At 39.1% G+C, this 21,833-nt stretch overlaps 1 protein-coding gene across 1 annotated transcript in view; it reads left to right on the top strand.

Annotated features, from left to right (window-relative positions):
• GUCY1A2 (guanylate cyclase 1 soluble subunit alpha 2) overlaps positions 1-21,833 on the top strand; it is a 144,948-nt gene that overhangs the window by 79,433 nt on the left and 43,682 nt on the right. Inside the window, exon 6 of the mRNA XM_017729497.1 lies at positions 5,898-6,041. Within this exon, the coding sequence (XP_017584986.1) occupies positions 5,898-6,041 (144 nt within the window). The remainder of the gene's footprint in view (positions 1-5,897; positions 6,042-21,833) is intronic.

Genomic DNA, 21,833 nt, shown 5'->3' with positions numbered 1-21,833 from the left:
AGAAACATCTGTTACTCTATAAAAAGAAGGGTAAGAAATCAAGACATGGCTGAAGAATATCTAAGTCTGGTTATTCTATCTAAACTTTATGTGTATGATCCACTTATATAGGTTATCCGTATATGTCAATGGAAAACACACACAAAAAAAATTGAGCAGCATAATACATTTTTCATCAAACATGAACCTTTTCTTGAGGAAGAGAAGCCTTGAACAAACATTTGATATACAATTCTTACATATTTGCTTTCCAAAGTAATCCTATATTCTGGTCATCTGTGTGTAACAGGAGTATCCCATAGCTCTGCATCCTGAACTGGAAGGCAGTCTTAACTTTTTATTTCCAATTTACGTTGAAAAAACCACTGTTGAACAGGCTATAAGGGACAGTGACATAAATTATTTTAGGTTAAATGGGTACTAAATATTACAGGCCTTACAAGTGACATAATAAATACCTATGTAGCCCTGTGAGTATTTTGGAGATGAAAACAATACTACACAAGCACCCTTCAGAGGAAGGTTAAGGATCTACAAAAGACATGGTGTTAAAGGTAGGTTTTCTTCCTGAAAAAAGACAGCAGTTTTTGAATTTTCAGACCCATTTTTTGTATGTATTTCATTTTGATTGTAAACAGAGAAGCCTTATTGATATGAGTATAATTTAACCCGAAAAAACACACACACAAACTGCACATAGACTTATTTATGTCTTTTACATGAAAAAAATAGTAATGAGTACTCCATTGTAATAGTTCTAATACAAATTGTATATTAGGCTTTCACAGGAAACCTGCTGAGAGAGACGGGACTAAAACTAGAGCCAATTCTCCCTCCAGCTATTTCTTTCAATGTATTTAATATTTCTGATTGCAGTAGGAATTCCAGATTAGAATTGCCACAGAGTGACCCCTGCAATTACATTTTTTATGTTTATTTCCAAGCTGTGCTTTGAAAAAGGTTCCAAGTAAGACTCATTAGACTATTTGAATTCCTGAATATTTTAGATGAAAAATCTTTAGCCTGCCATTTCAAGTTTCACTTACAGAATGGTATCTCTGCCCCATGTGTGTCACTCTGTAAAATGAAGTGTGACACTTCAGTTTTCCTTCCTTACTTCTAGAAGTTCACAAACATAATGACTGGTGCATATTCATGAATTCATGAGGAAGGATTGAAAGCAGGGATGTTACTTCAATGCACCACATTTTCCCTTAAAAACTGCCACTGAAACAACACCCTGACTTTATACCCGCAGAACATAATTTGGCTAAAACTTCCAGTTTCTCTGTTTAATAACATAAGACAACACAAGGTTTAGCTACTGGTAGTTGGAAGAGACCTGTTGGAGCTGCCCAGGGATCAGGTTATTAGTCTCTGTTCTCTGGACACATTAGAATTGGAGAAATTGCGTTCTGACTTCTGTGCTACCAAATTGATCTGCAAGTTCAATTCCATCTCAAAATTCCATCTCAAATGGTTATGGATTAAGAATAAGTGTCAGTAAGACAATTACTATGGCGTTCACCTTCTGTAAAAATACTGTTCATATCTAAAGCATGTGTAAAGTATCTACCAAGGACTAACAGAAGCTGGGTATATAGAAAATGACTTATTGAAAGCAGAAGATATTTACTTCCTGCTGCAAGTGTTACGCATTATTACTCTTCAGTATTCAGCGGTGTTGGGATAACTGTCTAGAAAGTTTTCCTGAACTGTAGAGTACACACAACCACTTCAAATAATTATTAACTTTAATATGGGATTTGTTGAGGGCCTGACTGGAAAACATTTGGACATTTCCAGTGATTTGGGAGTTACAGAAGGCTCTAGAGGAGGGTTTTGTAAGTGTAAGTAGCTGCAATATTTCCTGGATTCTTGAGTTGTTAGTTAAGAATAAAATTCTATCATGCAGTTTTTAAAGATTGGTCTAATTTTGAAATCCAAGTTCAATTTCTCTTCTATGGTGCTGTGTATTAATTCCCAATTAATGAAAACTCCAGTGAAGCTGGCTATGGTAAGTATGAATCAGTGAAAAGGGATGAGAAGTTGGTAACATTAGGCCAGGCAATCAGTGAGTTGCTAGAACTACTAACAGCAATAAGAAATGATGATTTAATTAGAAGAAATAATACTAAATCTTATCAATGGTAAAGTGTCAGTCATATGCAAAAACAGGTTTAATATTCCGAACAGAATATATTTAATTTTTTAAAAGAAGTGGGATAAGGTATTCCAGTCTTACAAGATTGAAAGGAAAATATCTTTTCCTGCATATGTATCTAGGAAGGATATAAAAATCAAATGTACTACTACTAATGCATCTTAATAGTCACATTACAAAGTCAAAAACTCAGAATCTAGTTTATCACATGGCAGAGATTTCCTCTGGAGTTTTATTGCTATATATCATCATCTTGAAGAAAATCAAATAGATCTGAGTGCAGCCATTTTTAGACACTTTGAGTAGTGCCTGCCTTTTCTGTTAATCCTATTGACACTTACTTGAATATTTATGGAGTAGGTTGTTCTCTGGTGTGCACAGTTTCAGGATCTACCCAGAGGACACTTCGGAGCAAGCTATAAGCAGTGCTTTGTGTTTCTAGTCCAATTGCTACTCTTCAGCTGAGACAAGAGAAATTCCCTTCTTCCCTGTGTGCATCTGACTCACTCAGGAGCCCTGGAGTTCCGAAGTGCAATGTATCACTCTTACTGCAGTCTCTGTTTTAATGTCCTCACCTACCCTTGTGAAGTTCAGCGAGGCCAAGTGAATGTTCTGCGTCTAGGTCAGGGCAATCCCCGGTATTAATATGGGCTGGGGGATTGAGACCATCCCTCCAAAGAAGGATTTGGGAATATTGGTAGATGAAAAATTAGACATGAGCCACCATTGTGCACTTGCAGCCTAAACAGCCAACCATACTCCAGGATGCATCAAAAAAAAATGTGGCCAGCAAGTCAAGGCAGGTGGTTCTCTCTGCTCTGCTCTGGTGAGACCCCACCTGCAGTGCTGCTTCCAGCTCTCGGGTCCTAAGCAAAAAAAGGGCATGGACCTGTTGGAGTGAGTCCAGAGGAGGCCATGAAAATGGCCAGAGGGCTGGAGCACCTCTCCTGTGAAGGTGGGCTGAGGGAGTTGGGTAGTTCAGCCTAGAAAAGAGAAGATCGTGTTTCGACCTTTGGTGTATAAATGGGGCTTATAAGGAAGATGGAGAGAGACGTTTTACCAAGGCCTATAGTTACAGGACAACAGTCATTGGTTATGAACCAAAAGTGACTGTATTTGATATAAGGAAGAATTCTTCACAATGAAGGTGTTGAGACACTGGCACAGGTTGCCCAGAGAAGCTGTGGATGCTCCATCCCTGGAAGTGTTCAAGCCCAGGCTGGATGGGGCTTTGTGCAGCCTGGTCTAGTGGAAGATGTCTCTGTGCATGGCAGGGGAGCTGAAACTAGATAATCTTGAGGTGTCCCAACCAAAACCATTCCATGATTTTATGACTCCATACAAGTGGACCAAATGAAAATGCCATGAACAATCTGAATTACAGGAACTCCTGGAACTTCTGGAAGATTTGTCAAATCTGATTTTGGAGAAAGAGGGAACCAAGGTTAAAGTTGGGTGGAGATACTCATAATGAAAATTTCAGCTTAAATGCTTAGCTGGAGAAAATCTTAGAAGTGAAAACAGGGTCCCAGAATGGTAAACCATTAGACAGCCTTGTCAGTACTCATCACATCCAGTTTAAACTACCAGGTCAGGCTAAGCAGTCCTAGTCCTTCCCCTGGTTCTCCAGTATTGCTGTCAGATGAACTCCATAGCGACAAGCACTTTAAAGAGTAATGGTGTTATTATCATTTTTATTTTTATATAAAGATTAACATGAGGCAGCTTCAGTTCCATTTTTCTGGTAGTGCAGTATATTCAGTGTGTGAATTTAGCTGTTAAACTACAGCTATGGAAATTTCCAAGGGGGAAGAAGCTAACAAAAGAAGTAGTTTTGTCTAAACACTGCTGGAACAGTATATGATCCCAGATCTATGCAACCAACTTTAGTGGAAAAGTCATTCTGAAATTAGGTCATTCAACAAGGAGCAGAATTTGTATTTAATTTTTGTATTTGGCATCACAGACGCAACTCTTTCTGTAGTAACCCCTTTGAATCTATTCCTACTGATGTTTATTCATGATTTTCAAGAATGACAATGGATTTCTGCTAATTCTTCCTTCCAATTTAGAGAATTTTTTACCATCTATTTCTTCCAAACTGTCTTTTTAACTTCTGATACTTCTTCTCACTGTGCTTATTTTTTTGCCCAGTTTCTACAATTTTCACTAGCCATTGCAATATACTTGCTCATCCATTTACCTTTGGAAAAACAACCTCCTAAACTGCAGGGCATTGGTAGTGTCTGCTTCTTGTGGACAGACACCCTGAGATATGGCTTGGGTAAAACAGGCAGGCAGACAGCAATATGGATTGCTCCTACATGTTTTGTTCTACATCCAAGTGCTATTAGGAGCTTTCAAAGGCGTCGAAGGAGCTCTAATGGCTGTCTCAGCTCATGAGAAACCCTCAGCTTCTTATCTGTATTTATGTCCTCCTGCACAATCAGCCAGAAAGGTTAAGGTGGCAAACTTCACAGCGGGTTTGCCGCAGATTAAGTTTGGTCTTGGGAAGTATTAGCTCTTACTTCTGTTCTCGGTTCATGGTCTGGGTACATTTACATGTAATGCTTACTTTTTCAGGTACTATTTGTATTGAGATACTATTTCCAATTTATCAAGACTGGAAATTAATCTGAGAAGGTCCAGGTCTACTACTTAGTAGATTCTCTGCAGAGAGAAGAATCAGCTATATTTATTCTCTGAATAACTCCTTTCTCAGTGCTTGCTTTCTTCTCACCCTGGTCTTTGCTGAAGCATTTTCTGGCATTCTTGTACTGTTGTGTGCAGGGTGAAAGCCAGATTAGTTATGTCACAAAACCTAAACTAATGCTTGAGGTCTGTTTGGGCCCGTGTTAATGGATTTCGTGCGACAATGTTACGATGTGTGAGCAAACAGACTGCAAAACACAATGCTGTAAATAAAGCTGCAGACCTTGAGGTCTGCAGTGTTTCTCATGCTGCCTTTATCCAGAGCCAGAGGGCTTCTGCAATTCATTTTGCTCCCAGTTCCTCCTGGGGGGCAGGTCTTTTTAAAGAAAATCAGGATAAGAGAGCAGTAAGGCCTGCCTGAAGAGACCAGGGGGATCAGTCTGCTGAACTTCATGCCTGCAGGTAGGGAATGCAGAGTAAGATAGCCTGCATAGTAGAGACGCCAATTCTTATTTGAAAATAAGGGAGAAAGGTGCAGTCAGAAGTCTGTAGCAGTAGCATCTGTTTGTAAATTATACCAGGAAAAGCTACCCACTAATGAGGAGTTAGATAGTCTTCACTGTTTTTTATGGTGATGTTTTGCTTTTTCTAATTCTCTTCCTGATAAAATTTTCTAGCATATCAAATACTAATTATGAATTACAGTTCTGCAGCACTATTCTTACCCAACAGCAAACTCAGCCAGGATAGTATGAAATGAAGCTGCAAGCAATTTCTTATTTAGGAAAATGCAATTTTCTGTGTTACTGCTGTGGGAAAATGTTGTCATATCTCAGCTGATGCCATACACTGTTCTAGATGATCTTCTTTGGTTATAATGGTGATAAACCACTGTGCTGTTTCATGTTGGGTTTTGACTGCACCTGTTTGCAGACTCAGGTAATTATGCTCTTTTGTCTAATTGCTTATTTATGGATGTTTTGCTCACATGTTTTAAGCAACAGTATTTGATTGCAGCCCTAATGGCGGGGTTCTGCTCTCATTATCATACTGTGACACTCGGTTTGTCTGATTGCTGCAGGTGGAAACAATAGGTGATGCGTACTGTGTTGCAGCAGGGCTCCATAAGAAAAGCCTTAGTCATGCCAAAGCCATTGCCCTGATGGCACTGAAGATGATGGAGCTTTCAGAAGAGGTTCTCACTCCAGATGGAAGCCCTATTAAGGTAACCCCCTTTGCTCTTCATTACCAGCTAGTCAGTGATACACAGACCCGATTCATTTCATTGTGTTCTGTCTGTAGAAATCTGTTTATTACTAGAGAATTTACAGCTGCATCAGTATGTCTGCAGCTCTGATGGGCCACATGCCTCTTTTCCAAGTTGGTGTAAACCTGCATAAAAGAAGGATCTGTAGACTGCCTGCTCTTCCTCATTGTTAATATGCTTCCTTCCCATGCTATGCCATTTCCTTCCCCTGGTTTGGTACAGGAGGTAGCAGGAGGGGGAAAACCAGATGTCCTTTTGTAACATTATCAAGTTCCTCTGCTGTTCTGCTTCTTTAGATCCTATACCAACATATTCAAAAGAATATCGTTCTGAAAAAAGTGTTGGACTATGGATCTTGAAGAAAATTCTTTTAAAGCTTCATGTGAACATTCACTGAACACAAAAATAAGCATTAAAAGACAAAGGTTGCCTGAAGATACCATAAGGCATAGCATTTTCAGTTTTGATGTATGACTATTTCAAACAGATGTTAATTTAGTGCTACTAAAATATACATTTTTGATTGATTTTATTTATTTTTCCAATAACTATAGCTGATTAATATGTGCTAACTACACTGGTACGTGCTGGGAGAGCTGTCTTCCAGAGCCTCTTCATATTTTCACTTTCTTTTGAGTCACTGCTGCAATTGTAGGGAAATTTTGAAGGTGTATGTTTTAATCTGAGACTCACTTTTTGTGACTGTTTTCATTACCACGCATTACTTTTCAGAAAAGTCCTCATATTTTCACTGTCTGAATAAGAAAACCTGTAAAATAAAGACTATAAAGACATTTCAGAGGAAAAATGTGTAGAATAAAATGCTGGGAATAACCAAATATTTTCAAAAAATGCTAATAAACTTCCTTTAGAATTCAGAAGAAAAAAGTCAGTTCATCATACTTAAACTGAAAGTAGAGGTACTGAGAAGCTCATCATCATTTCTTAATTGTCCTGTCTTCAGCTTTAGGTGTAATAGATTTCAGGGCAGGAGGGATGGTGATATTGTAGAATGTTGTTACCTTTGTACGTAACCTAAAATTGTGCTTAGAAATAAGGCTCATCTTTCATAGAGGCATATTCTGATTTGTTTTAAAATCTCACATGGATATATTTACCCTGTAAACTATTGCAGTAAGGACTTTGGGAGAAGTCTACTTTAGTTTGTCCTAGTTTAGGTGTCTACTCTAGGATGAGATGAATCATGCCCTAAAAACGTGTGCTTTTTCAGTTGTCTGTAAGGAAAATCTACGGACCTAACCTAAATGTGGATGTCTTTGCTGTGAGCTTCTACACTCTGTCACATGAGTCCTGCTACAAATGGCAAGGAATGCATAGTTTTTCCTAGTGGCTATGTCAATGATCATCACAGTTAGAAGCGTACTCACTATTTCTAAATTCAGTTGGCATGACTTTTGCCTTCCAGCCAATGTTAAATTGGCTAGAGTGACCCCTATTTTTGTTAGTTGGCAGTTTTTCCCTAAAAAAAAACATGAAGGGGCCCATTGTGCCACAGATTCCCATTAGCAAAAGTTCCATTTGCATAAAAATGTCTTAAAGCAGCATCAGGGGAAGTTCAGGTTGGATATAAGGAAAATGTGGTCAAGCGCTCGAATGAGCTTCACAGGAAAGTGGTCATGGCCCCAAGCCTGTATGTGTTTAAGCTCTTGGAAAATGCTCTTAAATAAATGCTTAACTTTTAAGTTGTCCTGTGTGCAGTCAGGACGTGGACTTACTTGGCATTCAAGAAACCCCTAAGTATCTGTAAAAATTACTACGGACTCAGCTCAGAACCTTGGCGTGACAGACTTTGCAATTAAGCCTTGTCAATAAAATCTATAACTATTAATTAACATTAAGAACAAAGTACACAATGTAGTCTATAGGGTATTTATATGTGACCTGACTTTTAAACAGCAAATTCAATTGTTCTGTATTGTGGGTGCTTTGAACGGTCCTGTTGACACATCCTGGCAAAACAAATGCAGGGTTTTGACTGTATTTTGACCTTAATTCTTATCTGTGATTCATGTTAACAAGTATAAGTCACATTTTCTGAGTCCTTGACAAGTGTGTAGGATAAAAAATCCTAATGCAGATTTTGTTCTATTATGCTGAAAAACCTTCATCAGTATTTGGGTATTTGAAAAGAATCTGAAATCAAAGGGCACCTTTCCTCATGCCCAACATTTAATAACTTTGACATCTTTCATGATTTGCTGTGACTGAATTGTGACTTTATTCTTCAGAGCAGTGTAAAAGCCATTTTGAAAAAGTCAGAGAAGGCAATTTTTCAAAACATAGTTCCTACAAATAGGAGGTCCCTGCCTTCTGATCTCAGGAGTAAACAACACTGTTCTGTTACATTACTGATGGTTACTCAGTTTGATATGTCTAACTTTATGATCATGGTTTATAGAATATATGTATTTTATATAAATACTTTGATGAATATATTTTGTTGTCATCTCAAGGCTGAATTCACCAGAATATAAGGATTTACTTTTTGTAGTTCTTGAAATGTGATAGCAGTGGATATCTTATCAAGTGACACAAAGTCTCAAAAAGTTAGGATGAAAAAGTAAATCAATAAATTTAAAAAATACCATATCACATAAACAGGAATTTAGGATAAGATTTTCACCTATAAAGTGCATTAGCAGATGAGCAAATGAGGCTTGCTGTCTGCGTACTCAGTTATCGTATGAAGGTTTTCATTGTAGAGATCACAAAAATAACTTGTTTGTACAACCATGTGCACTTTATGAAAAATCTGCCCCTTAGAGCAATGCTCGTGGGGGCAGTAAGCAGTGATGGACCTCAGGATGGTGGCCAGGTGTATGAAGCAGGTCTGGTTTATATCCAGACGACGCTTCCTGCTCTTAGAGCTCGTAGCAGGCTGATGAGAGCACCATGGTGTGCAGCTGACATATACTCAGGCATTTGGTACTTCCAGCAGAGCCAGAGGCAGCGCAAATGCATGAGCAGGATGGAGACTCTGTGCCTGCACTCCTTATACCTGGGTGAAAAGCCTGTGACTCAAAGGGTAATGAGAAACTGTTGTTTTGCAGAGAGAGAGCGAACTGTATTATGGCAAAACCCACAAATCCTATCACCAGTGTTGGAACACAGCCTGCCCTCCTAGAAAGAAATATTTGTAACAGAAAATGGGCTGATCATCCCCCTGTGAGTGATGGAGAAGGCTTCAGGTCCCTGTGTGATTTTTTTAAACTCAGTTCTACTAGAGGCAAAATCCCGTTACTTTAGAATGAGCCAAGGCCTTAGTACAAAAGAGGGACTTTTGCTGCAGACACTGTGTATAGAATTTGATATACATTTTTATCCTTTCAGCATAGAATTTTAGTCTGGAAGCACTCCTTTGATTTACATTTTGTACAACTAATTATATATAGTGCTTTATGACTTTAGTCTGAAAATATTGACTTAAAATTGCCTCCTACATTTAAGTGAGTGTTACTTGAGTTTAGGATGTGCTTCATATTTTACTACTTTTTTTTAGATAAAGTGGAATTACATTAATTTTAATAGCTAGAGATAATACTGTAAGAAGAATTCTCCAGGCCATCGACCTTCAGTGAAAGGTTGCAATGCAGATACAGGATTCCTGTAGAATGTTAATGCTGGGATAACTTTTTATCATGCTTCAAATCTTACCTAATTAATCAATGTGTAGTGTATATCCCAAAGAAAGACAAAGACCTCCTTTTCAGTTTTTTTTTCAAAAGGGCTGCTGTGGCAGAACATACCTAGTTTCTACTAATGAGATTTCCCGAGAGAAAATTATCTGCTTATTTTTGTGGTGTATGAAGGTGTGTGTAATAGGGTCATGAAGAGATAAGAGCTGGGAACTCACAGAGGAAAAGTAAATGATTTACATGAAGCTGCTGAAATTAACTACAATTATCTAGATTAGTTGTGTGCAGGTGTTCTTGTCTAAAACATAAAGGTTAAGCCCTACCACAGCAATTCGAAACATGTTGTAAAATGTTTTGCTACAGCAGAAAAATGTCATGTATCTTTCAAATTATTTATGTTACCATAACATGAGAATTAGACCTGTAAATACTGTAATCACAAACTGAAGCAAATACATACCCTCACCTTTCTTTTTGCTCACTTTCTAATGCCTGGTATGTGAAGTACTCTAAATAGAGTAGTGCAGAAAATTTCTAGCTGATACTGGCTTCATTTATTCTCAGGTGAGGTAGATGGGACCTTGTGTTTGCACAGCACATAATCTGGTACTTGGCTCAGTTGTTTCTTTGTTATCAAGATGGAGTACTTGACCCACATGAAGCTTCTAACTTTCAGATGTCCATTGCCAAAGCTATTTTATTATTGGATTTGTAAGCTGCACTCAAACAGTGTAGGCATTAACATCATCTAATTTCAAACACTGACAATGTGAACAGGTACAGCTAAACTTGCTACTGTAGCTCCCTCTTAAATGAAGAGAATAAATTTAGTCTGTATTCATCTGATATTCTTTCAGTGTCTATAATGAAATATATGAATTAATATTTGTCAGGTAAGTTCTACCTCAGCAGTGAACAGGTTAATGACCTCTCAAGATGGATGATCCCACTGGAAGGAGCTGAACTGAAGCACAGTTTCACGGCTTTGTTCAGTCACAGCTTTTCCATTTGAATTTTAGATGTGATCCAGATTTTCTATACTTCAACTTTCCATATACAGGTGACAAATAATACTTTATGGGTGGGACCATTAGCATGTCTAAGATCTGTGACCTTACAGCCATGCAGCTGCATTAGTTTTGGTTTATGTTGTCTATTTAAATACCTGTGATGGAATGACTGGAACAATGAAAGCCTGAGTTTGATAAACCTCTAATCTCTGCTTGCCAAGTGGTAAATTTTAATTAGCATGAACTCTGACTCATGAGTAAGGGCACAGAAGAGTCAAAAGGGCTCTGTGGATTGTAATGGCTTATGGCCACAGTGAGTGACACACTTTTCTAAATAACTTGGAAATGGGCAATGAATTTTAGAGTGCACAGTATCTTCTGCTGGTTCATTAAGTATTCCCCTTTGTATTTCAGTGATATGCCACTTGGGCCCAGGACACAAGTAGGAAGCGCCAACATGTGTTTGTATAAATGGGATTTTTGTTTTCTAAGTGAAGGGGCCATTCCCAAAAATGAGGGAGAGTAGCAAGTGTTATCTGTGTAATCCTTTTCAGTGTTTCTTGCCTTGCTTATTATTCAGGTTGTGGTGTGCTTGTTTTATAGCAATTTAATGGTCCTCACCAAATGTGCATCTTTACGTAAGCAGCAAAAGGTTGTCTGGTTTGTTTCAAGTTGTGAAGGGCTGACTGCTGATGCAGGCATTCTCATCAGCCTTGTGTGAAAAGCTGCTGCGTTACTGCAATGCTCCTTGCTCCATCTGTGGTCTCCTAGCAACTTTGCCTTGTATCTAATGTCTACATCAGACTCTAGAAGGTATAGAATACCCCACTGCAGCCTGCAGAACTTGAAATTAGAAATATCCTTGTGTTAAAGGTAAAAATCAGAAACAGTTCCACAAAAGAAACCTGTGCATTAAGAGACTTTCAAGAGCTTGTAGTTTCACAGGTTTACCAGCATTAGAGCATCTCAGCAGCTTTGGGGAGCATTCAGAGCTGCATGTCAGGGAAGCTTGGTACTTTTTCTTGACAGCATGCTTGGGAGATGGTGAGGCAAAGTCATTCCAGGTGACAATTCCCTGGACTTGGGATAGTTCACAATTGCACTTCCTCAGCTTAGCCCAGTGCCTTTGGAAATGCAAAATGAGAGGAGCTGATTGAAGCACATATCCCCAGGCATGTGGGAAATTGCAAGTTTCCTTAAACTACTCTAAGGGAAAACTCATTTTCCTCAGCCCTCTAGTCATTTTCACTCAATTTCTTCCTTTTGTGTGATTTTAATAATCATCTTTAAAAACCCAAAACCACACCCATTATTTGCAACTTCTTTTCTTTTGAAGGAATTTTGTCATGTACAGTCATATGTTACACCCACTGTAGGACAGCGTTACTGCATGTGTTGCAGCAACAAGGCAAAGTGGGGTTTACAGGACTAGTGGGTGCACAGCAGCAGCTTTGTGTGAGAATCTGGTCTGAAAAATTAGACTGGCACTTAGTCTGCTGAAGAGGGAAGTTTCCCAAAGGGTTGGTCATTCTTTCAGATGGCACACAGTTCTTAGTAAAGTCTGCAGAGGATGACAAAGGTAGATTTTCAAAGCTACTAGGACTTGACTCTGCACAACATAAGGATCCGCCTGTCCAGGCAGAGGCATGATATAGGGATTGGTAACCCAGTGTAAGCCCAATTTGAATAAATTAGAAAGCTATGATTTTTTTTTTTTTCTGACTGCTGGGAGAAAGAGACCTAAAAGACAATCAGGGAGTTAATTAATAATGTGAAGATCAGCTGAGAAGAGGTTTTGTCATTAGACCCAGCCATTCTACTCTCATGCCATGTGTTCTCTGATGTTCCTCTGTGGCAAATAGGAAACACAAGTGCCATTCCATCTATACTTGTCCCTGTGGCAGAGATAAAGCATACTTGTAGAAACCAGGGCAGTTATCCAGGGCAGCTTGTGAACTTTCCCACTGTTTATTAGTTCACAGTGATTACTACATGTTCACAGCTCTTTGTGACTCACAGTATGTAGATTTAGCTGCATATGGAAACGCCTCTGTAATTCAGTCGTATTTCCTGTTCCTCAAGGGAGACTAAACCTTGCTATGATAGCTGCACCTAACTTGTAGCTTTGTCCTGGTGTCTCACAGTGAGCAGATACTTTCATTTCCTTCTCTAGGTGCTATAAGCACATGCGCAGGGAAAACCAGCAAGGATTTCAAGGTTTAGGTCCCTGCAGGGGCCACAGGATATGCAGCTGGGTTGTGGGGTTAGCTTTAAGCACTGTGTGACATCTCCCACGTTTCAGCAGTCATACCAGACACAAACGCCTCCAACTAATACTCCAGATGTCTGGCTCATAGTAGAACTGGTTGGGAATTTTCCATAGAAAACACTTTTTGGCTGAGAATGCTTTATGATAAAAAAAAAAAAAATCATCAGGCATATCCACCAGATTTTGTTAAATTACTGATCAAAACTGGCTTCAGAGTACTAAATACCAGTAGTTACTGGGAAAATGACCTGGGGGAAAAAAACCCCAGAACTTTAAAGAGAGTAAAGCATTGAACTTGTGTTCTTTATGGAGAAAAAGACCACTGCATTCTCATTTATCTAGGATGGAAGATATCCTATGATACTGTTTTGCCCCTGGGCTTGGGTTGGGACATTTTTTGCAGCTGCCAGAACTTCACATTCTGGCTTTGACTGTTACAGTCAGTGCAGGACTCCCATGCTGAAGCCGAAATTTTCTGTTGTTGTTATTGTACATTGACTCTTTGTGCAGACAAAAAATAAGCAATAATAACAGTAGAAACACAACCCACCAGGTGAATAAATAATTAAATCTGTGGTGTATACAGCATTTCAGAAGGTTGATATTGCTGCATCTTTATGAAGGGAAGAAGGGACAAAAATCTAAAGTTAGAATTGCAGCATGTACAATGATGTTATATATTTATATATAATAGAGACATAAAACCATATAATTTGAAATAATTCATGAATGTTTAAAGAATTGAGCTAGGGAATCCAGGGTAGCTGAGTAGCAAAATTTTATTCCTCCTAAGTCCCAAATGTATGTTCTCTTCTTCCATCAGTATGTCTTCCTGTCATACAAAATTTAAAAAGTCAGGTTTCCACCATACTACGAGAGTATTTTTTCTTATCTCCTGAGATGGAGAAGAGATGAAAAATATTACACAAAAATTGATAAAAGTAGTGATATGAGAATACACAAACCTACAAGGACTCACAGAAGATAAGCAGTAATACACTCAGAAACAAGCACAGGCTATGCATAAAAATAATGCTTGATTGGCTTTTACGCAGTAAGCATGACCAGAAAATGCTAGACTTGAATTGCTACCTCACTGGGTTAATAGGCACAGGTGATCCCAGAGGCCTCAGAGGGAGATGCAGAGATGAAAATGCCATGCCCTTTGAAGCTGTAGAGGAGGTTGCTATCTCAGTGTCTGTGTTTCCTGCTGCTGAGATGCTTTCAGGTGGCTGCTACGTGTGCTGCATTGCTACAGTATCTGCCTTTCCCTTCAGTGGCTGAGCTGTCAGCACCTGCTTTGTGGTCTGCCTGCTTGAAAATAAGGAAGCTAGTGATATTTATTTACTATTGTAATCTCAGTTATGTACATTGTCTTTTCTAAACTGGACAATATTGTTGTTTCAGAACTACCATTAAATCAGTGATACCTAGTTTCTGTCTCTCTTCCAAGGGTCCAAACAGTTTAGTCACCTAATCCAAATGGTTTACTTTATCTGGAGTCACAGTGTACCATAAATTGTAGGTTTTGGCAGTGAGTAGGGCAAATCTACCTCGTCCTTTGGTTTGGCCCTCCACTAGAAGAAAGAGATGGTATTATATCTGCAGTGTGCTAAAGTAACACATATATATATATCCCGGATAATGCAGCTTGGGCGCCCATGGGTTAGGTGACAGTGCTAACATAGCTCCTTCTTCTTTCATCCAGATGCAGTCTGGAAAAGATTCAAGAAAGGGCCTTGTCCCTTCTACTGCTTCTTCCCTCTCCCTTGTCTGCTACTGCATGAGTAGTTTTGGATAAGGTGTAACTGGAAATACAAAAAGCAAAAAAAATAGATCTGAGCTGCCTGCACTATTTTATACTGTATGACTTCCTTTACATATTTGAAGTGCATAGTTCTCCTCTCCATGACCTATTAGTTCTCGTCCCTTTAATATAAATTTTCTGGGAGGCTTATGCTCACTGGAGGAAAGATGCAAAGCTTTTTCATGATGCAGTGAAGAGCACCTCAGTTGTCCTTGTCTTTCCTGACCCTGGATTGCAAGCAGAGCCTTGCACTGAGTCCCAGAGGAGCTGCTCGTGGCTTGTCTCATGGAGATCAGTGTCTTTCTCAGCCCCACTGGGTAATCCTGTAGAAATGTTAACCTTTATGCAGATCTGGCTCAATACTCTGGCATCCACAGTTACAGCATTTTCAGAAGCAGCTGCCAGCATCTGCTCTGTTCTGCAAGTTTAAGAAGAAAGTGCATTTGGCCGTTTGCTACTTGGCTTCCCCCGTTCTCTCTGACATGCACAGCTCAGAGAAGAAAGTCTGCAGTTTTAAGCACCAGTTAAAAAACTCTATGGCACAACTGTTGTCATTATTCTGAGCTAAACAGTGAGTCATTACACTGTGCTATATTTGAGGGAACAGTTCAGATGGGGGGTGGATGCTGGAGGATTATCCTTGGCCTTCTGTTTGAAGCTGACAAGTTCAGCAACATTGTTCAACAGTTTCAGAATAGTTTAGTTCCCTAAGGAAGAATGCGTTTCCTGTCATAAATAAATCCATAAACTAAATGTTTCATGGTATTTCAGCTTCCTTTCATATGAGACATAGAGTATTTTGGAAAAAATGCCAATACTTCAGAGAGGAATTTGTGACAGCCTTTTCTGTTCAAATACCTCTTTTAAGTCTGAACTAGTGTAAAAGTAATTCAATGCAAATAATCCTCTTCAAAGACTTTATATTGAATAATCTGAACTTTTCGCAAAACAATTTCCGTATTTATATTGGATTGTGGTTTTGCTTTAGTATTTTGAAAAGAGAAGAGAGGAGAGGCAAAAACATTAGTTTTGAATGGAGGAGGGAAAACAAGGAGGGAAAACAAGGGAAAATAATCTGAGGTTGCTTAGTCCTACCATGTGACCTATTTGATTGCATCAATAAAAAGAAAGGGGAAAGTGGTATAAATAAAAGTGGATTAGAATGTACAGGCATTTCTCCACCTGGCAGAACTTGGAAGGATTGAAGTGATCATTTTCCTGAAGAAAGACCTGATTTTTATCTACTTTGGAACTTTGTTCCAGGAAAAAGAATCAACCCTGAGAAGGAAGATGGGAAGAGATGTATTTCTGAGATCCCATTTTTCCCTCCTGCAAAATCTCCATACCATAAAGCAAAAGGCCCTGGAAATTTCTTGCTGAGATATAGTTTTCCTAGATGAGTAAGATGATTCTTGGCATTTAGCTTAATATTCTAATATTGGTCAAGCCTTTCACCATTATTTTAATATCTAAAATGACAAAAACTGATTAGAACAAAGTTATCAAAAGTCACAAAATCATAGAACAACCTTTGAGGCTGTAAAGGATCTCAGAACAACAGCTGGTCCAACTTTTTGTGCCCAGATGACATTATTGAGCAACATGTCCAAGGGCAGCTTGAACACCTCCACTGATGGGGACTTCACCCTAGGGATGTTGTTCCAGTGATTGATTGTTCTCACTGTAAAAAATTTCTTTCTTATGTTGAGGTGAAACCTCTCCTGATGCAAGTTGTACCCATCACCCCTTGTCATGTTCTTGTGTCCTCCAAGAGTCTCTGTCTTGTTTGTAGCTGCCCTTTAAGTACTGGAATACTGTGATGAGTTTCCTCCCTTAGGTGTCTCTTCTGAGGGAGAAAAGGCCTAACTCCTTCAGGCTTCCCTCACAGGGCAGGTTTCCCAGCCCTGTGATCATCTTCATGTGTTTTCTTTGGACACTCCAGTTTATCTGTGTCTTTCCTGAGCAGTGGGGGCCAGCGCTGGGCACGGTGCTCTGGTGCAGCCTGACAAAGGCTGAGCAGAGTGGGGTGGTGATGTCTCTGTCTCTGCCAGCAATGCCCCTGCAGATGCAGCCCAGGATCCAGTGCCTTTGTTGCTGCAGCAGTGCAGTGCTGACCCTGCCAGCTTGTCCACCAGGACCCCCAGATCCCTTTCAGCAAGGCTGCTTCCCAGCCATGCAGATCCAGACTTTAAGGAGCTCTTTAGTTATCCTGGCCCAGGTAATGTGATGATATATTTATATTGTTAAAATTTGATGTTCATCTGGGAGACATAACATCTTCTTTACAACAGCGTATATTTTCACTTTTCTGTAGAAGCAATGACACCTCTTACAAAGATTTTAATGGCAAGTGAGTAATTAAATCCCTATGTGCCTTTTAAAAAATTTATCTTTTCTATCATCTCTCTGTAGAATACCTGTTTTTCTTTCTGTGACAGCTTACTTTGTAGTAGGTCCATTTGTGCTGCATTTAAAAAAATGGATGAAAAAAATCAGTAAAAACCTTTAACAGGAGAAGAAGAATCCTAAAAATAGAGAGATTTTTTAACTGCCATATAGTTCTTTGGGAAAGGGGCTAACTGCTCTTGTTACTGCTTTACTGCTCTCATTTCTCCTTAGTGGTGCCCACTCTGTAGCCACAAGCAACACTTTGCAGAATTAGAGTTATTGTTTCCCTTGGGAGTATCAATATGATCTACTTAAAAGAAGCAGTCTGTTACAAAACCTTAACTTGAAGAAGTCATTTCTTTTTCTCAACTGATCTATGACAGTGACAACAAATATATAATGCAAAATGACACATTATTCCAATAAGTGTTTCTGTGGGGTTTTTTTTAGTAAATGCTATGATCTCAAGGTGTTATGATAGAAAATAATTGAGCTTTGTGGTCTGAAAATCAGGCATCTGGGGGTCATCTCAAGTAGAACAATGAAAACCACTACACACTCTGAACTTTAAAGCAGATAGTATACTCAAAAAGTTGTATTTATAGTCCCTGGTTATAGGACTTTGATCTTTTATTTATTTGTGTGTTTATTTATTTCAGTTGGCATCTGTGTATGTTTTTTTATCTTTCCCACTTTTCAGACCTGGTTTTATATGCCATCTTCACTACTTGGTTACTGCACCTTCCTTATAATGTTTTGAAAATGTGATCATCTCACAGCACACTGATTGCTTGAACCCAGAGAACATGTCCATTATTCAGATGTCTTTTTGACCAAAATGCCTATTTATTTAATCAAATACAGTCCAGAGTTTATAGATAATTTCAAACCTGGTTAGCTAACTATACCTTTGTACATGTGAGTGGTTTGGGACCTGAACTCAAGTCCTTTTACTTGAGTAGAAAATCTTTTTGCATTTAGCTGCCTTTGGACTTTGATTTCCTGAGGTGAAACTGTAATTTCTGACCATCAGTTTATAGATACTGAAAGGGATATATATATATATATATGTACGGAAAGATGGAACAGTTTCTTCTTTATATTGCCATCTATTTTTCTTCAAGAGTTTGCTCAGGGTGGTTATTCTTAGCTTATATTCACCAAGACAATATGAAAATTAGTGACCCTTTTCCTATATAAACTCTGAAACACTAATTAATTTAATTTCAATACATGCTAATTTTAGCATGGACAAGGTGTTTTTGTAGGATGAAGATAGTTTTATTATTTTGAACTCCAAAATATAAGTTTCCTTTTCACTGTGAATAGTAACTTTTCCAAAGGTAAAAATTAAAGATGACATGGAGTTCAAACTTAGGGGTTTTATTTCTAGATGTGTGTATCACAAAACTTCACATCTCACAGGAAGCTATTTGATGTTCAAATTTGCAGTCTCACTTTTCTTAACCTTTGATGAGAACAAAGCATGACTGCATCCTGTTTGGCAGTCCCTGGAACCTTTGCTCTATCATGTCTAGAAAAAAGTCTTCACAGGCTTCAGTGAGTCCTTCATTTTAACCCCATTTTTCTCCAGGGTACCATCTATTGCATACTGGGCTCTCTGTTATGTCTGCTTCCAAGGCCACAGTACTGGACTAGATGGTCTTTTGGTCTGATTCACTACAGTTGTTCCAACATTCTTATCTAATTTATTGCCTGTTCCTAGTCACAGATCTCTGCAGCTAAATGTCAACTCCTTTTTCTGAAGGAATGACATATTTAATAGCTAGGATAGGTCAGATAACAAAACCAACAAAACTTCTGTCTGCTATGACTGAGACCACGGTATCTATTTCAGTGTGGTTATCCTACAGATTTTTGTAGAATGGAATAGGATGTTATGGAATCATTTAGGTTGGGAATGACCTTTAAGATCAAGTCCAACTGTTAACCCAGCACTGCCAAGTCCACCACTAGACCATGTCTTCATGATTTGTTTATACACTGCCATTTCCTCCTCAGCAGACTCATAGGAAGCTTATGAAATTGCTAGTCATAAACATATTGAGGACACCATAACAGCCTTCTTCTGTTCTCAGAGCTTTCATTATTTTTGAGCATTTGCCAAAGAATTTTTAGCCTTCTAGTTTTTCATGAGCTCTTCCTTGATGTTTGCCATTTGTTGCATTGTGTGTATTGGTTACCTAAATTATGTGATGTTCTTGCTCTCTGGACAGAAGAAAAGCTTTTGAGGCATGGAAATGAATGGCAAATAGCTAAATAATAAAGCCTACTCTTGTTCACACACGAAGACTATTGTTTAAAGGAGATGAGATTAATTTTGCTAAGATCTGTTCCCTTGCAAACACATTAAGTTTTTTGGTCTGATTGTTGCTGACTAAAAAGAAATGAACAGCCATTCAGAATCAAAGTGATTGTTTGCAAATGTACCTTTTGCAGAATGGAGAAGGGCTGTTCTCGCAGTAGAACTGTCTCTCCAGTTAGGTCGTCACAAACTTAGGGAGCCACACGCTACAAACTGCAATCTATAAGACAGTTCAGAGTTTCCAGTCTGGTTTTCAGTGAGGCTGACCATTGCATCCTGGATAGTGGTAGTGTGGGGCTCCACTTCCCTTCACTTAGAAGTGGGAATTAGGTGTATGTCATGCTTGTTGCTGGTTTTGACAGTTCTGTTAGAAGAGCTATCTGAGGCTTCTTTTTTTGTTTGTTTCTGGTGAAATATTTTTCTCATATTAAACCAATCTTTACTGTAAAATGCATTAGATTTAATGTTTTTTTAATAGATTAGGATGGCATTTCTGGTAACACAAAAAGTTATTAAGAGCAGCCAGTGTTTAAGGGGAGTGAGGAAAACCAAGCTTAGCCTCTGTGGCTTACATTAGAAAAAGGTGAACGTCCCACACTCCATACTAGGGAGTACCATTAAGCCCCAAATAGGATAGTGGCTGTTCTTGAGCCTGTCATTGTTTTGTCATTTCAGTTTTGTTTCTCAGAAAAGATGTTTAAAACATGTAATGTGTACAAAATGGAATTTTCTTGCTAACCCTAACAGCAAGAATCATTGTTGCACAGCCCACATAACACTAATATTAAAATGAAATCTAAGTTTTAAACAATGTTTTGCAAGAAGAATCAAAAAGTTTTTCTGAGAATTTGGAAAGTGAGAAATAAATACATGTTTTATAAGCTCATGTATGTTTAGTGGGCATCTGAACTCCAAAAAATTAGGTTATAAATGCCTCTGTTTGGAGCTACGACCAAATTGCACCAGATGACTGCTTTTAGTTTGGTCTTCTGAAGACCAGAAAGATATATGGAACCCTGATGGCTTCCTGAAAGTTTTTCTATGTATACATTCCCTCTCTCCTCCACAGAAATGGAAAAGGAGCAAAAAGCCAATAGGAAAGACACCTCTGAGCAGCAAATCTGCATGCAGAAGAATTGAATAGCAGGTTTACAGGCTGTAGAAAGCACTGAAATTTGTGGAAATTTCTGAGAGGTCTGTAATACCAGTTTTTCTGTTGCTTTCTTTCCAAGAACACCAGCAAAGAGCCAGTCTTTAACTGGAATTGTGGCTTCCTTGGTAGGATGTGGGTCTATGCATATGTGAATATGGGAAGAGGTGGGGGTTGCCATCTATGTAAAGCATTCATTTGAATTTACTCTGCAAACTTTTCTAAGTCCATGTCTGGATTTGTCTTAGACTGTAATGACAATATTATGAATAATCCAGATGCAACTACTTCCTGAGCCTATTGTCAATTTAGTTGGACAAGGTTCCAAAATGACAATGTGACTTGTGTTCTCTCATTAGTTTGGATTAACAGAAGTTGCTACCTTTATAACCCAGTATTATTAGAGGAATTACAGTTTTCCCATGGATACTGTGACACATCTGGAATTCTTACTGGTGCATGAAAAACATGTGCATCTTTTTCTGTTGCTGCCAAGTTTCACTACGGGCTTAGCATACCGAAACTTAAGTGTCACTGGTCCCCTTGCTCCATGCTCTTCCACTCTTGTTCCTTTTGTTGTCTTGAATTTTGCTTTCAAGTCATTTTCTGTAAGCGAGGTTCTCTTTTACTCCATATGGTTATGCTCAGGCATATTGGTTATGGTCTTTAGGATTTGGTAGCTACAGCATTTAAGATTACTGTGGTTTAGAGTGGATAAACATGTATTGTTGTCCTTCCCATTAATGTCTTTGTCATAGGTTAGCAAGCATAGTCCCGGAAGGGATGTCCTTGCTAAGGGATGCTTACAGCTTCCTCTGGGACCTGACAGAACCTATCAGCTGGCCAGTTTGGATATGGACAATTCTCTAAGCCACTTAAAGTTGTGACCACCTCTGTGATCCACATTTAAGAATAGGCAAACTCCCCCCCAAGCTCTCTCTCGTTTCCGGCGCTGGCACAGGTGGCTGCAGGCCCCGTGTGGGGCCCAGTGGGCCCAGCCCAGGCCCTGCTTGGGCCAGGCCGGGCCGGGCCACGGCCATCCTGGAGCCATGGACCTGTTCCAGTCATGGAACCCCCCCACATCCCTGCTGTGGGCAGCCGGAGCGGCTCGCGCCTCCCCCCCCCCCCCCCCTCCCACCAAAAA

This window comes from Corvus brachyrhynchos, unplaced genomic scaffold, assembly GCF_000691975.1.
Source record: "Corvus brachyrhynchos isolate BGI_N302 unplaced genomic scaffold, ASM69197v1 scaffold253, whole genome shotgun sequence".
Lineage (NCBI taxonomy): Eukaryota > Metazoa > Chordata > Aves > Passeriformes > Corvidae > Corvus > Corvus brachyrhynchos.
This window is presented reverse-complemented; position numbering and strand designations above follow the sequence as displayed.